This window comes from Aspergillus sclerotioniger (assembly GCF_003184525.1).
Source record: "Aspergillus sclerotioniger CBS 115572 chromosome Unknown BO94scaffold_2, whole genome shotgun sequence".
NCBI lineage: Eukaryota > Fungi > Ascomycota > Eurotiomycetes > Eurotiales > Aspergillaceae > Aspergillus > Aspergillus sclerotioniger.
This window is the reverse complement of record NW_020290992.1, coordinates 1,796,449-1,811,548: the sequence shown is the minus strand read 5'-3', so window position 1 is coordinate 1,811,548 and position 15,100 is coordinate 1,796,449. Positions and strand designations below refer to the sequence as shown.

The 15,100-nt window shown below is 44.3% G+C and overlaps 4 protein-coding genes across 4 annotated transcripts; 2 read left to right on the top strand and 2 right to left on the bottom strand.

Moving 5' to 3' along the window:
• Positions 1-4,805: 4,805 nt before the first annotated feature.
• Positions 4,806-5,051, bottom strand: BO94DRAFT_455628 (uncharacterized protein; the record flags this gene model as incomplete). The annotated part of the gene is made up of 1 exon (XM_025607667.1): positions 4,806-5,051. A coding segment is annotated over one exon (246 nt), but the record flags the coding sequence as incomplete, so codon positions are not given.
• Positions 5,052-8,101: 3,050 nt separating this feature from the next.
• On the top strand, positions 8,102-9,828 carry BO94DRAFT_530775 (MFS general substrate transporter). The gene is made up of 3 exons (XM_025610747.1): positions 8,102-8,310; positions 8,364-8,735; positions 8,789-9,828. The coding sequence occupies exons 1-3, from the start codon at positions 8,200-8,202 to the stop codon at positions 9,710-9,712; spliced, it is 1,407 nt and encodes a 468-aa protein (XP_025472847.1). The 5' UTR covers positions 8,102-8,199; the 3' UTR covers positions 9,713-9,828.
• A 449-nt stretch (positions 9,829-10,277) lies between these two features.
• Positions 10,278-11,763, bottom strand: BO94DRAFT_562609 (metallophosphoesterase family protein). Its single transcript, XM_025614300.1, has 6 exons — positions 11,561-11,763; positions 11,420-11,506; positions 11,036-11,388; positions 10,778-10,975; positions 10,666-10,745; positions 10,278-10,603 (listed from the first exon to the last, which is right to left on the bottom strand). The coding sequence occupies exons 1-6, from the start codon at positions 11,715-11,717 to the stop codon at positions 10,342-10,344; spliced, it is 1,137 nt and encodes a 378-aa protein (XP_025472846.1). The 5' UTR covers positions 11,718-11,763; the 3' UTR covers positions 10,278-10,341.
• Positions 11,764-12,933: 1,170 nt separating this feature from the next.
• On the top strand, positions 12,934-14,831 carry BO94DRAFT_507570 (amino acid transporter). The gene is made up of 5 exons (XM_025609622.1): positions 12,934-13,119; positions 13,179-13,287; positions 13,356-13,471; positions 13,536-13,778; positions 13,841-14,831. Exons 1-5 carry the CDS (start codon positions 13,005-13,007, stop codon positions 14,677-14,679), a joined length of 1,422 nt encoding a protein of 473 aa, XP_025472845.1. The 5' UTR covers positions 12,934-13,004; the 3' UTR covers positions 14,680-14,831.
• The last annotated feature ends 269 nt before the right edge of the window (positions 14,832-15,100 follow it).

The window sequence follows — 15,100 nt, the reverse complement described above, 5'->3', positions numbered from 1 at the left end:
ACTAATGGTATAGATAATTATTAATCTTTTTATTGATTTAATAATATTATTAACTTATTTATAATAGCCTGTTGCCTTAACTAATTACAGTATATTTTTTTTTTAACAGCTGACCATGTTAAATAATATATAGTTTCTTATTATCCGATATCTACATTACAGAGTCTATCTATATTTTATATTAAATAGCAGTGATATTATAGACTTTTTTATCTTGATCTTGGTTTATAGCTCTTAACTGTTTCTGAGGCTGTTTCTGACTGTAGTTTTTTAATTAATAATCTGCTTTACTGCAGCTAAAGTATAAGCAGTTTTTTTTATACTGTTCAAGTTTCTTCTTAGATACTTTACTCTGTTAAGTCTGATACTGTGCTGTATTCAGCTTCATTAGTTTTGATTTATAGGGATCTTCGTATCCCAAGCTTCTAGATTATATCAATCTTCTATTATTGGCTTGGTAATCTGATTAGCTGTTTTATTAAGATATAGACCTGCTGGTTTATTAACTCTCTTATTATTTTATATTATATTTATATAACTTATTATTAATCTTAACTACTGCTTTAATTATCTTTAACAATGTGTTTAGTCATTCTTACTAGATGAGTTTTTCTTAGATCTCTATTTTAAGTCCTTCTTTGAATCGTGCGATGTAGGCGTTGTTATCCTAATCTAAGTAACTAGTGACTTGTAAAAACTCTGAAGTATACTTAGATACTGATCTAGTCTACTTAAGTTATTATAACTTTTACTTAACATTTTATACTGTATTAATATCTCTAAATGTCTGTTTAAGATATTATTTAAATCTAGTATAACTAGTGAAGATTCATTTCATGTTGTTATTCTAATTATTTACTGACTTCTCTTAATACTCGCGGATATATAGTTTAAACTAATTAAATATTGCTTCAGTTAGATAAGTAGACATGAAAAGAATCTTATTAATCTTATTTCTAAGCTTTTCTCTGTTTATGCTAAAGTATAAGTCCAACTGGGTCAAGAAAGCCCTGAGCTTCGCTTGATTATTATTAAATGGCTTTAGTGATCAGATCTTAACAGATTTAACTGTTAAGCAATCTTCGAGTAACTGGTTTTATTGTTTTAAGACAGTGATACTTTCTTATAACTAATTAATCATACTTATTAGTTCTTGTATTATTAAGCCCTGCTGCTGTAGGGCGCGCAATAAGTTCAAAGTAGTTAATATAATAAATAATTATTACTGGATAACACTGATACTGACTGATGCTCAATATATCAAATCCTAGGATTGCTTCTCCCTCTTCCTGTTAGCTTAGCTTCCATTTCAATACGTACCTTCAAACTGAATCAAGGTAAGTCAGGCTGATAACTATCTAAAGAGAACTGGTCCTGAACAAGAGAAGAAAAGTAAGGCTAGATAGTGCTGTGTAGCTATCCGTAAGTAAGTACAGATAAGTATTGTTACTAAGCTTTATCAAAATATATGATTATTTAAAGATAATTTGATTGAGCATGAAGAACAGAACTAGCTAAGTATATGAAAGAGTATTCTTATATTCTATCCTTTGTTATAGCGTCGCCATGATATATTATATTGCTAATATATTATGTTATATCCCTGCCATGTTCTGTCATAGTGCTGATATGTTATGTTATGTTGCTGCCATGTTCTGTTATAGCGCTGATATGTTATAGTATGTCGGCGACATGTCCGCGTGGTCACGTGCTGTGGTACTGTTCCGGTTATCGGTCGCTCAGATCGGGATTTTACTCGATAAGAGTCCTTGCTGTTCCGGACGTGGCCTTCTGCCTGACGAGTCCGCCTCACTAGTTCGTTCAGCTAGCAGGGGTCCGTAACAACATGCTCATTATTACTTAGTATTTAACAATAGTCTTTATTTTTTTTGATAGATTTCATGAATCTGGAGTATAATAAACCATTTCTTTATGTTTTAGAGCGACCTATTCTTTCTCGGGACACGGGCGGGGACTGCTGCCTGAGAAGCCGTTCTCCGGGAACAGAGCAGCTTTAGCTTGGATAAACTTATGTATAACATGTTTAGCCATCTTAGCAGCAGTATAATAAGGCTGTTGAATTAGTTTCCAGTATATATCAGCCTTGGTAAGATCTGTGCTAAAGATAATGATAACTTCAGAAGCATGGTGGTCGCGTTGGCCAGTTATAATATCAGAGATCCTCAGAACCCTGGCGCAGCAGAGGGCCATAGAGTCTGCCTAGGCTCAGGAGAGTAGCAGTCTAGACCGATCTTCAGAGCTTGCTTCCTAGAGCGGAAAGTCCTCAAAAGTGCCTTCGTGGTGCTGACTGGGTTGATCACAATACTTCTCTTCAAGGCCTGATGCAAGGTTTATTATTCATATAAAAATTTAAATATTCTGTATACTAAGACAACACCTGCCCGTGAACAAGCAAATAATATCTCTAGTATTAGTAAGAGGTTTCGGAACCCTTACAACAAGATTTCAAGATAATATAATATCTAGTAAGTTTATATTAAAACCGGCTTGCTGTTTCTCATGTTATTCGCTGCTTGATCTAGTAGAAGAGGTAATTATACTAAGCAGAATCTAGTAATAGCTGCTAGTCAGGCTCTCCTGTTCTTGTTAAGATATTATTTCTATAAAGGACTAGCTTCAGAAGTATATCTTAGTATCTGCTTCCTAGGTTTAAAACTTTATATTTACTATCTTATATAACTTATATAGCCTGTAAAACAGTATTTTTCAATCTTGTTTATTACTATTTAATTGTTATGTAAGATTATACTATGTTAATACCTAGTAACAGGGTTAATTAGATATGTTTAATAAGTCTTACTTACTACTAGCCATATCATCTAGATTTCTCTCTAGCTTATAACTTCTTTCTTCTTTAGCTTCCTTCTCTTGCTGCTCATCCTTAGCTATCCTTATTATTACGGCTGCTCTCCTGATCTTGCCTTCCGCTTTCCCTTACCCTGATTATAATTATTTTCCTGCTGGATGTTCCTGCTGATCCTATTATATACCCTATTTAAACACACTGGATTAATTCAATCTTTCTTGTTACTACTAGTGCTGTCTTTGCGCGTAATATCTGTCCTGCTATTACTATTATCTTTTCTACATTCTGGATCCTTCTATTCTTAATAATCTTTATAAACTCTTTAAGAGTTACTTCTTATATCTGGATATGGACATTACTAATTATAATCTTGATAATGATACCGTGTATAGTCTATTTTATGATCTTGTTGATTTCTATAATATATATGTTTATAATAATACAGAAAGCACGGTAGATGATGTTACTACCAATTACTTGGCTGAGGTTGAGACATGGATTCAGACTAATGTTATTTAACTGGCAAGTATAGCCCTACTTGGCTTGGTTATTCATACTAATAGTCCTAATCATTCTTATTTTATAAGTTAAGTCCCTTCAGAGTAGTATTGTACATGGCTAAATATGGCTTAATCATGGTTAATTCTTTATACTGGTCCAGGTTTATCTTACTAGGGGTGGACTGGCTGTTCAACACTTTCAAAAAGCTGAAGACAATCCAGTCATTATTGTAAATCTCTATTTATAGTCCTGCTATTTAATGTTATTAACATAGCATTCCTATAAAGAAGAATCAGTAATTCTCCTGGCTTTATTTAACAGTAATGTTAGGAGTTGGTACTTTTATGAGTATTATTCTTAATATTCTGTTTCAGCTATAGCTAAGAGCTATTAAGTATAGGTATCTGTTTCTTCAGGCCTCCTCTTCAGCGTCAACTTTTATCCACTATCTTTTAATAGATTACTTTATATCTCTCTGTATTTTAGTCAGGTTAACAAGCAGCTAGGTGGCATAAACTGGTTATGGTGCCGTACCGGGCTGGCGGTGGTGACATGTTTTCTTCTTTAGTTGTAAATAAGGTTAATTAAGATATTCGAATACTCTCATTGCTGTTCTGTACTAGTTCTCACGCCTCATGTTTGTGAATGAAGGCCATATAGAAGAGCTTGTAAGTATAATAGTATGAAGACAGATGTCAAAGAGACTCAAGAATTCTCTTTTCTTGAATAGACAAACAATATAACGCCGAGTACTTGTGAATTCCAACAACATAGAAGCAGCTACGATCCATATAGCTCCTAAAAGTCAATCCTTGTGTCAAACCCTAGGATCGCTTCTCCCTGTTCCTGTTAGCTTAGCTCCCGTTCCAATACGTACCTTTGAACTGAATCAAGGTAAGTCAGGTTGATGACTATCTAAAGGTGACTGGTCCTGAACAAGAGAAGAGAAGTAAGGCCAGATAGTGCCGTGCAGCTATCCGTAAGTAAGTACAGATGAGTGTTGTTGCTAAGCTTTATCAAAACATATGATTACTTAAAGATAATTTGATTGAGCATGAAGAACAGAACTAGCTAAGTACATGAAAGAGTGTCCTTATATCCTATCCTCTGTATACCATATCATATACCATTCAGGGTAGATCGAGGATCGATCTAATCATGTTCCTGGATCCCCGTATACCATATCATATACTCTCGATGGTAGATCTGATGGTAGATAGTCACGTGACACAACGCTACTCCGGACGTTACTCAGACCGGGATTCTGCGCGATAAGAGTTGCTGGTTGTCCGAGTCCTGCCTTGTCATCGCTTTTCTGCCTAACGAGTCCGCTCCGCTAGTAACCTGGCTAGCAGGGGTCTGTAACACCTTGCTAGAATAAACAGTCCATTTTCCATCACTTGGTTCTTGGAATTAACAGTCCAACTGCTGTTGGAGATATAGGACTATAAGCCATTAGAAATGTTATTGCTCTGGATTATGTGAGAGGGGTTATACCAGAGCCGACCTGGTGGGCGATGATTAAGCTTAGTATATCTTTTAGATATTGTCTTTCCAGATTATTATAGATAAATATCTCTGTAAAAAGGATCTGTCGTAGCCAATCTCTCTCTGGCATGTATTTATAATATATCTCAAAAAGATTAATTAAATCCTGCTCATTGAATTTGTTATCTATAATATATTTATCATAAGAGGTCTTCCACCATTCTTTAATAAACTTTTATTTCCTGGAATAGTGCTTTTTTACTACTTTATTATATTGAATAACTTACTGAGTGGCTAGATACTCATGCTTATGAGATTGCTGAGCAATCTTCTAGTTAAGTCCTTCAATTTTTTGGTATATCTTAATCATCTCAGGATTATTTTCAACTTCAGCTATGGCAGCAGTATTCAGCTTATATAGTGAATTAATATCATGATAATGAGTTATACTGTTTTCTACTGCCAGGGATTCATGATTAACCTCTTTATTCTAGAAACAGACATTTATGTCCAGCTGTTTAATACTTAATTAATATTTGAAGAAAGTGCTGGGATTCTGATAATCTAAAGCTTGTGTGTGTGCGGCTTCAGGTATCCTTGCTATATAATACTTAATATATATTTATAATCAAAAGCATAAATAATGAAATTACTTATAATTAATAGTAGTTATAACAGTATCTCTAATTCCATTGATCCTGAGAGTGTCACGGAGATAGGCTCTTTCTGCTAGTAAATTATAATGATATTATAGTAATAAGAATTTTAAAGCATAAGATAAATGTAGGCTAAAAACAGTTATTATATGATGTACTGATAAGCTTTTAATATCTTCAGTCTATTTAAATTTCTATTATTCTTGTTCTTTTAGTAGAGTTTTCGCCAGCAGCTTATTTAAAGGTTTAATTCTTTTAAAGACTTTATCAGTAATACTACAGATCATAAGTTAGAAGATAAAACTTTTTTCCAAGACTCTTTTACTTGCTAACCTAATTTTTAGGGCTAATTCTAATCAGCAAAATCCTGTGATTAAAAATCCGAGAAAATATCATATATAATTATTTAAGAAATCTGGGCTAATTGTGGCCCAGTACTCAATCTTCTATTTATTCCATCTTAGATTTAGAATAAGGTACTTTAAACATAGTATCAGTATATAATAAGCTTCCTATTATAGGCATGTAAATTACCTTATAATATAAAGCCTTATTAGAGATTTAGTAAGCACTAGATTCTATAATAGTATCTACTCTGGCTCTAGAGAAGAAAAATGGTGACAGGTTAAAGACCTGTTAAAAGTGACAGTGTTTATATATATAATCATGCTGATCATCCTTATAAAAATACTGGATAAGAATATTGAGATCTAGTCACATTATAGAAAACTTCTCTCAATACTTGGTTATAAGCCCGTAGTTGGGGGTAAGTTCATTTTTAATGTGCTACAACCATTAATATCTTAACTAGATAAATTAGGGAAGATAGTAAACATATATTATATATATAGTTCTTAAAAGCATTGGGTAACTTGGTTAACCTTGCTTTTTTCTATTCACTTATAAGATAAAAAAGGTTCTATAAAATATTATGCTGACTTAGTAAAGAACTCTCTTAAGGTATAATATAGCTCTCTAAGAACAGCTTAAGGATTTGAATAGGAGGATGAAGATCATCGGCCTTAAAGTACTGATTCTCAGGCTGGTTCCTTAAAAGCATCTATCTATTGATTATAAAATTTAATATTCTTTATTCTAAATCTCAAGATAAGATAGACTCTTATATTTTTCAATTATAAACAGCATGCTTATATCTCTTATTAGTAGCAGGAGATCTTTTTTTGTAATTAATAATATTTTATTTATTAATCAGGTTCTCTTAATACTTTTCTGTGAATCCACGGAATACTGTAAATTTCTAAAGCAATTTAAGCTTCTTATACTTTCCGTCTTCTTTGATAGGAGCCATTGGGTTATATAAAGAATATGAGTGGGAAATATATATAAAGTAAAGATATCTAGTATACAGAAGAGTTAGATAAAAGTTAAAAAAGCCCTTGCTATTTATCTTTAGCTTATAAAAATCATAATACTAGCCTACTTCTCATCCCCCACTCACCCGGGATAATATTCTTACCACACTATCACCCATATCACTTGTACTTACCCTGGACTTAGCGTCTCTCATCCCTAAAAGCAGCAACACACCCAGGGCTCGTTTTACTTCTGGCCGCGTTGATAATGGTGGCTCAAGTACGGCTGAGCGGACGGGAAGCCCTGTTCTCCACACCCTGTGGTAGTATGTACTATTCTCCTGTTCCATATGATTGATATAGACAGCATGCTAGGACGAAAATTACTGTCCTTACCAAGGAGTAGTTCACGTACTATGATAGTACAAGGACTGACTATCGCCTAGCGACCCTCAACTCGACAGAGAGCTTCCCCCAAGTACCCCAGGTTTTTTACTCCTAAACTAGTTATCCATTTCCACCTCTTTCTCTTCTTGTTTTCATTTCGTCTCACGCGGGTCTCAAGGTTGTCAGGGGTAGCAAGCCAAGCATCTTCAGGCAGATTGTGGCTTGACTACTTGGAGCACCCGGCTACAGCCCTTCTATACATCCTCCTGTGGGAAGCATTCGATAGCTACAAGTATACGGAGTACCCCGGACGTGCGTTCTGACGCTTATCTCCCTCTCATTCCCGAGTTGACTATTGCCTCGGCCGTATCCGCCCACATTCCACTCTAAGGAGCGAACTCCGAAGCAACCAGAGCAAGAATTTCTCACCGACGAGGCCTGCAAGCAGGGCTGCCCCTCTTTTCCCCTCCACTGCTTACGTACAGAGTCACGGCAAGTGGGGCGGCCAGAAGGGCCTTGATCAAGATTTTTCACCACGACTTTTTCCCCCAGCGCCAATGAGGCCAATGATGACTGGTCACCGCATTAATATGACTCCCGGATAATAACAGGAGAATAATGGTCAGGGACACATGTCAGAAGCTTGGCTAATGGATATGGCATTTTGACGCCGTGCACGAATCATGATCCGCCGTTGGCACGCAACCCGATGGGGTAGCAGTATTTATCCAATGTGATAATTTGATAAAATCTCCTTTTGTTGCCCCCGCGGAGAAGGGTCCTGTCTAGACTGGCCAACCAGAACCTCGGACATTATCGGAACCGGGGCGTGGTGTTATCTGACGATCTGATCAGTGGCCGGTGCCGGGGTTGCCTTAGGGCTTTTTCTGTCGTCTTAAATTCCTCCCCGCCCCAGGTCTGGCCATGGAGGAGGATTTCTACCAAGTACAACAACACCCCCATCCTATCTACATTCGAAACACGGTCGTCGTGAGCCTGCTCCACAACCCCCGCGATGGTGGAAAGCATGGTCCCGAAAGCGGAGAAGACGGTGGTGGCCGACAACGAGGTCGAGTCTGGGTCGCAGCGGGCCTACCGTCCGACCCGCTGGCAGAGTAACCTGACCATCCTGAGCTGTGTGAGTCGGTCCCATTCCTTATGGTTGGATGTCACTAATCGCACCCATCACAGTACATTGCCAACTTCAGCGATGGTTTCCAGAACCAATTGGCCAATCCCACCAATGTCATTTTCAAGAAACTGCTTGGATCATCTGGCTACCCCGCGGAAATGAAAACCCGGATCAGTAATTCGCTACTTATCGGGGCCATCCTGGGCGTGATTGTAATGGGATACGTCTCCGACATGGCATCGCGGCGTGCCGGCCTGCTCTTCACCTCGGGGCTGGTCACCATCTCCACCCTCATGGCCGCCCTGGCACTGCAGGTGCACCCGTCCTACAATATGCTCTGGTACTTTGTCATCATCCGCGGTATCTGTGGCTTTGGCGTCGGGGGTGAATACCCTCCCAGTGCTGCGGCCGGCTTGGAAGAGTCCGACGATGTGCGTATCCCCCCATCAGATCCAGTATCCTCAACCTAACCAAAGATCCTCAGTTCAAACGCCGCTATCGAGGCCCCGTCTTCGTCTCCTTCACCACCTTAATGGCCACCACCGCCGGACCCATCCTAATGATCATCTATCTGATCTGCCTCAAGGCCACGGACAACAACCTCCCCGTCACCTTCCACGCCATCTACTCCATCGCCACCATCCTCCCCGCCATCATCATGGTCCTACGATTCTTCATGACCGACTCAACCCTATACCACAACTCCAACTTCAAGCGGCAACGCAAACCCGCCCGCTTCTACTGGGTGCTGGTGAAACGCTACTGGAAGCGGCTCTTCACCACCTCCCTGGCCTTTTTCCTCTACGATTTCATCAACTTCCCCAACAGCATCATGTCCAGCTCCATCATCGCCTCGCTCGTCAAGGACGGCAACATCCAAACCACCGCCGTCTGGCAGGTCATCCTGGCCGTGCTGCCCGTACCGGGCGTCATCATCGGCGCCTGGCTCACCAATGCCATCGGTCGGCGCGGCACCGGTCTGGTCGGCTTCGCAGGATACGTCGTGCTGGGTTTCATCATCGGGGGCACCTACGCCAAGCTCTCTAAACATATCGCCGCGTTCGTGGTTCTGTACGGCCTGCTCCAGGCCTTTGGGCACCTGGGACCCGGCGCCACCATCGGACTAATCTCCACCGAGTCGTTCCCGACTGCCATGCGCGGTATGGGATACAGTGTGGCTACGGCTTTTGGGCGGACTGGAGCGGCGGTCGGTACGCAGTGCTTTACTCCCTTGCAGGATGCGGCGGGTGATAGTTCGACGTTCTATCTGGCTGGTGGGGTGGCGGTTCTGGGGATGATTGTGTACTGCTTCTTGCCGGAAAGCGGCAAGTTGGATCTGGAGAAGGAGGATCGTGAGTTGGAGGGGTATCTGGCTCTGCATGGGTTTACGATGGAGAAGGAATATTAAAAGGGGAGATGGATGTGTTTTGGGGGGGGGATGACGGTGTCTTGGGTGCTGATGGGAAAAAATGAGATATGATTATGACGCAGATATTTAATATAGAATCTAGTCGACTTTTGGCCTGGATTTTGTTGCATATTTGATGTAATGATGTACGTTCCTGACTGCGTGGATGCATGGCATGTCATCCGTGATGCTTTCCGTTTGGGATGTTTTCTCTAGCCGATTGGCTTGAACGTCAGGGTTTCTCATATATATGTGGGAAATACTATGCACCAGGTTAGATTGTCTAACCGTGATTGATGGCCAGATTTCTCGAAAGGGGTGCAGTCGCATAGAGTATGAACCTAATGTCCACCCCCGAGCAAAGAGTGCTTGCGTCGGGGCTGTGGCTGAACAATTTAATCCCCCATATTGGCGACCGAAATTTGTATCTGCGGAATCTTTGTCACCGAATAGTAATAGAGAGCAGTTTGACTAACTGTGTAGAAATGCTACGCTGGCGGATACAATGGCTGGCTACGGTCTACAAATTTGACGGCAAATCGGCCACTGCTTTGACAACAACACTCATATTTTATGGTCGGAGATCTCATATTTATAAACCTTACAGTGGCCCAATGCATTCCAATCCCCTACGTATAGGTGGTAGGCACGGCTGGGTACGAATCCTCCCCGTATGTCGCGTTGAGCCGGACGCTGCCCGAGACCGACCCATCTTCCAGCCGGACCCAGGTGGACAACTGCCTCCCCAGATCTTTCTCATGCAGGAGGATTTGTCTTGCCCCTCGGGTCCAGGAACCATAGCCGCCATAGCCACTGTGGCGTCCAAAGCGTAAGTTCAGACCGTTGCCGGTGAGATTCATACCGGGGAGCTTCGAGTCCCATTTGAAACACCTGACTCGGTTATTATCCGGTAGACGCGGTTTAATCAAAATAGGGTCCCTAGGATTTCTCACCAGTCATCACCATGATCATGGCCACTAAACGTTGCCAGAAGCCCCTGGGTGTTGAGCATCGCCTGCATGAACCGAATGTCCTGGCCCGAATAGCTGAAAACGGTCCGGAAACCTCTCCCTGGCCGCTTGCGGATCCCTGCTGGTCCAGGGGGTCATCGGCGTTGATGCCCGGCTCCTCATTCTCATTGACACCCTGATTTTGAAAGGCAAGCATCGCGTTGACGGGGATGTGGTAGAAGGCGATGGAGGGAATGACTTGGCCGTACTGCTGGGTGAGGTTGGCATTGGTTTCGACGAACCATGTTACTACCTGATAAATGATCAATCAAGGATTTCAGATCCGGTTGAACGTATAAACGGATGGATAGACGAACCGATTCATCCACCCAGCAAGGCTGAGGGTCTTCGTTCCCATTTTCAACTTCTGGTAATAATTCCCCCCACGACTATCAAAGAACCACATGATCAACGCCGGGGTGGTGTTGGAGGAATCGGACGGGTACACGGGCAGGTAGTAGTTTGATACGCCGGCCAATTTCCCTGCGACCATGCTGGTCGTTAAACTGTTCATGTACGACTGCTCTCGCTCCAGGATTGCGCTGCGCGACAGGTTGTAGTCGCTGTCGTGATTGCCGTAGGTGGAGGCCCAGAGCAGTTTTCGTTCCACAAGAGGGGCAACGATCTCATCAATGTAATCGGTGGCATTGGACAGAAAGGTGTCTTCTCCAGTGATGAGATCTCCATTCAGAATGACCAACTTGGGGGCTTTCGTGGTCGAGAACGGTATTCATGACAGCCCGACTCTCGACATCCTGCTCCGGTCCCCAGTCGGTATCCTCCGCTATCCATCAGTGTTAATATCTCTCACGTCCATAGCTGCCAGTGGACACCGTACCCTCCCCATAGTGCAAGTCCTCGAACACCGTCAAGTGAAAAGTGCCATTTCTAGTAAACTGAAGGCGTTTATCCGCGACCCCTCGCTTCCCGGAGTCCGGCAGGGCATGCAGACCGCAAACCAAGCAGAAAGCCAGCAGAATGGAGCGGCGCAACATGCATCTCACTGGGAGACCTCTGGGGATGTTCAGAACGCAATCAACAATTTTACCTTGGGCATATAAACACCCCGCTTTCCCCCGCGGAAAGCCGTCATTTGGCCATGTGGGTGGGGCGAGACAGCCGATGCGCTGCCGGCACGTTCCAGCATTGGCCTCGATGAGAGGCAGGCTTGAGTAGCCGACGACCGGCTTTAGTCCAGTGGGGATCCTGCCAGCTCCGATCCCCGCTCGGGGTTGACTGGATGTTTAGACTTTAGAGCTTGACAAGAAGCTTCCACGTGCTGGAGATAAGGCGAGATCGTGGAGGAGGGGGGGTGCCGTGCCCTATCCACACCGTGTCTCTCCTAAAGCGTCTCTTAGGTTATTCTGCTACCTAGCCGGAAGCAGAAAAGTTATTTTTCATTGTTGTGCTGCACCCAATCCTGGTTGATCTGGGAAATGAGGTGCATTCCCTGGTGTAATGTCATCCCCACACTCGAATGCAGTACAGGCAGTTTGACACAGTTAATGCCTACATCTGTACTTTCCCAGGGATAGTGCCTGTCAGCTTTGCTGGTGCTTGCGACCGTGTCTTTGTGTGGACCGCCACAGTGGGACATGTCCTTGTCTGTCACTGCACTCCCGGCTACCCCGGATCTGGGTTGAGCGTCTTGAGTGTAACCCAAGATAACACCATGGCTAGTCTTGGCCGGAGTAAGATGGAGGTGGTTGGTTGGGGATGTAATCAGTGAGTGAGTTGGAAGGAAGGGCACGGGCGCGGTCACATGGCCCAGGAACAAACAAACACTTGGCGGAAGGAAGCCCTGAGTGAGTGAAAAGTGAAAAGTGAGAAAAGTGAAGCAGGAATCCACTGACTCACTGGCAGTCACCGGAAATCCATTCCCTGTGGTTTCCACCATCCTTCCATTCACGGCAATTTCCCCCTGGATGCCACCATCAGGGACGCAGTTGCGCCATCTGATATTTGCTGGGGCCATTTCCCGGTGAGAGATGCAGTGGGACCATCAAGCTGAACGATCCTGACAACTTTAACCCCGAGCCAGCTTGATGATTTGCTGGCGACCCACGCGGAACTGATAAGCCCGCAGAGCCTTCCACGCTAGAGGGCCCAGCGTCATTTTTGCCCTTATCACGCCATCCACTTGCCAATCGTGCCAATCATCCATCCTCGTTGCCTTCCCACGCCCTCGTTTAAATATCGGCAATCTCTGCAATCTCTGCTGCAGGGCCCGACGATCTCTGCCTCCGATCGAGTGTCAACTATCCAGATTCACTCCAGGAACCATGGCGGCCCCGATGTATGCCGACGAGAAGGCCCCCAAGACCCCCGCCGACGTCGCCGACCTGTCCTCGGACGAGTCCAATGCCGCCGACATCTTCAATGCGCTCGTGACCGAAGGTATGTGTTTCGAAGAGTCGATCAAGTCGTCTCGGAACCGGTGCTAATGCGTGACATAGACCACCAGCATGAGATCAAGCTCCGAACCATGTCCTGGCAAAAGGCCGCATGGCTGCTCGCCGGAGAGCAGGTTTGTCTGGCCATCATGGCTCAGACATGGTCGCTTTCGTAGGTCTTTCGTCGCGTCTTCTTGAGAGGGCCCCCATGGCATCGGCTGACATCCTATCCTCCTCCAGCGTGTTGGGATGGGTGCCTGGCATCATCACCATGGTCTTGTCCGGCGTCCTGTTCTGGGTGACCTCCACCACCATGCACAAATTCATTATGAAACACCCGCAGATCAAGGACATTTGTAAGATCCTCTCTGGCCCTGAACAAGACGGAGACCATCTCCCGACTGACACCCCCGGAAACAGGCGACTTTGGCTACTATGCCTTCGGAAAGAACCAGATCGCATACATCTTCTCCGGCTTCATGTTGCTGGCCAACAACATCCTGCTGATCGGATTCCACATCCTGACCGGGGCCAAGATCCTCGACACTCTGTCGGATCACTCCTTGTGTACGGTCGGGTTCTCTGCCATCTGCATGGTGATGGGCATCATCATTTCCGCTCCTCGGACTCTGCACCACGTCTCGTTCATGTCCATGTTCTCTTGTACGTGATGAATGGCATCCTCGGTTTCCTCTCGCTATGAGCATGCGTACTAACGTTAGCAGCGGCCTGCATGGGCGTCTCCATTCTCCTATTCCTCATCTTCGCCGGCATCGAAAAGGCGCCCCTGGTGGGCTACAATGGGGACTATCCCACCGACGGACCGGTGCACACCTACGCCTTCCCCCTGCCCGGCACCACCTGGGTCAACTGCCTGAATGCCGTCCTCAACATCACCTTCCTCTGGGTACCCCAGATCCTCTTCCCCAGCTTCATCGCCGAGATGGAGCGCCCGGAGGACTTCCCCAAGTCGCTGGCCGTGCTGGTCGGCATCTCCACCATCCTGTTCATCGTCCCTCCGGCCATCGGATTCCACTTTCTCGGCCAGTATTCCACAGCCCCTGCCTTTGGAAGTCTCGCCACCGCCGTCTACAAAAAGGCCTCCTTCGGATTTGTCATCGTGCCCACCCTCTTCATCGGCGCCATCTACGCCAACGTCACCGCCAAATTCATCTACTCCCACGTCATGGGTGCTTCCAAGCACGCACACAGCAACACCATCATCGGCTGGGGGGTGTGGGGACTAGTCATGGCCTTTATTTGGGTCGTGGGCTTCATCTTCGCCGAGGTCATCCCAAGCATGGGTGATTTCCTCTCTTTGCTGGGAGCCGCCTTTGACTCCTTCTTCGGGTTCATCTTCTTCGCGGTCGCATACTGGCAACTGTACAAGCGAACCCTATTCGATGGTCCCTCGCGGAGCTTTATGACCCTGTTCCACATCTTCGTCATGGCCTGTGGGTTGTTCCTGCTGGGGCCGGGCTTGTATGCGGCCGTCGAGGCGATCATCGCCGATTATTCGGGATCGGTGTCGCCGGCGTTTAGTTGTGCCAGTCTGGGGATCTGAGTTGTCTTTGTCGTTCCGTTTATCTCTCACGTAATCTGATGCCCGAGAGCGCTGTGTCGAGTCGCTTGTCATGTTAATTACCCACGAATCAATTCTTCCAAACGGGGAGAGATCGTCTGCTATCTCTCTCATGGGATATGCTCCTCTGCCCCACCGATGATGTTCTTCCAGAATAAGTCTAAATCAGTAAATCACGGGAACATATCTATTATCTCCCTGTATATTTCGGACTGTGTAGCGCAGAGAAGCGGCTCCAGGACCACTTTATAGTGGAGACCTGTGACCAACCAGGTTACTATGTATATTCTCAATTACCCCCGCTTTAGATGAAAATATATTAATAGCACTCTCCCGAGTCCCAGCTCAACTGATCTGGCAGATCTGCACCCCAAATAGAGTGTCGGATCACCGCGTGAGGTTC

Coding starts and splice junctions, on each gene's coding strand:
- BO94DRAFT_562609 (XM_025614300.1), bottom strand. CDS start 11,717: ATGTTGCGCCGCTCCATTCTGCTGGCTTTCTGCTTGGTTTGCGGTCTG. Junction 11,507..11,560: donor GGACTTGCACTATGGGGAGG/GTACGGTGTCCA, acceptor ACTGATGGATAG/CGGAGGATACCGACTGGGGA. Junction 10,604..10,665: donor CATGATCATGGTGATGACTG/GTGAGAAATCCT, acceptor TAACCGAGTCAG/GTGTTTCAAATGGGACTCGA.
- BO94DRAFT_507570 (XM_025609622.1), top strand. CDS start 13,005: ATGGCGGCCCCGATGTATGCCGACGAGAAGGCCCCCAAGACCCCCGCC. Junction 13,120..13,178: donor CAATGCGCTCGTGACCGAAG/GTATGTGTTTCG, acceptor TGCGTGACATAG/ACCACCAGCATGAGATCAAG. Junction 13,472..13,535: donor CCCGCAGATCAAGGACATTT/GTAAGATCCTCT, acceptor CCCCGGAAACAG/GCGACTTTGGCTACTATGCC.
- BO94DRAFT_530775 (XM_025610747.1), top strand. CDS start 8,200: ATGGTCCCGAAAGCGGAGAAGACGGTGGTGGCCGACAACGAGGTCGAG. Junction 8,311..8,363: donor ACCTGACCATCCTGAGCTGT/GTGAGTCGGTCC, acceptor CACCCATCACAG/TACATTGCCAACTTCAGCGA. Junction 8,736..8,788: donor GCTTGGAAGAGTCCGACGAT/GTGCGTATCCCC, acceptor AAAGATCCTCAG/TTCAAACGCCGCTATCGAGG.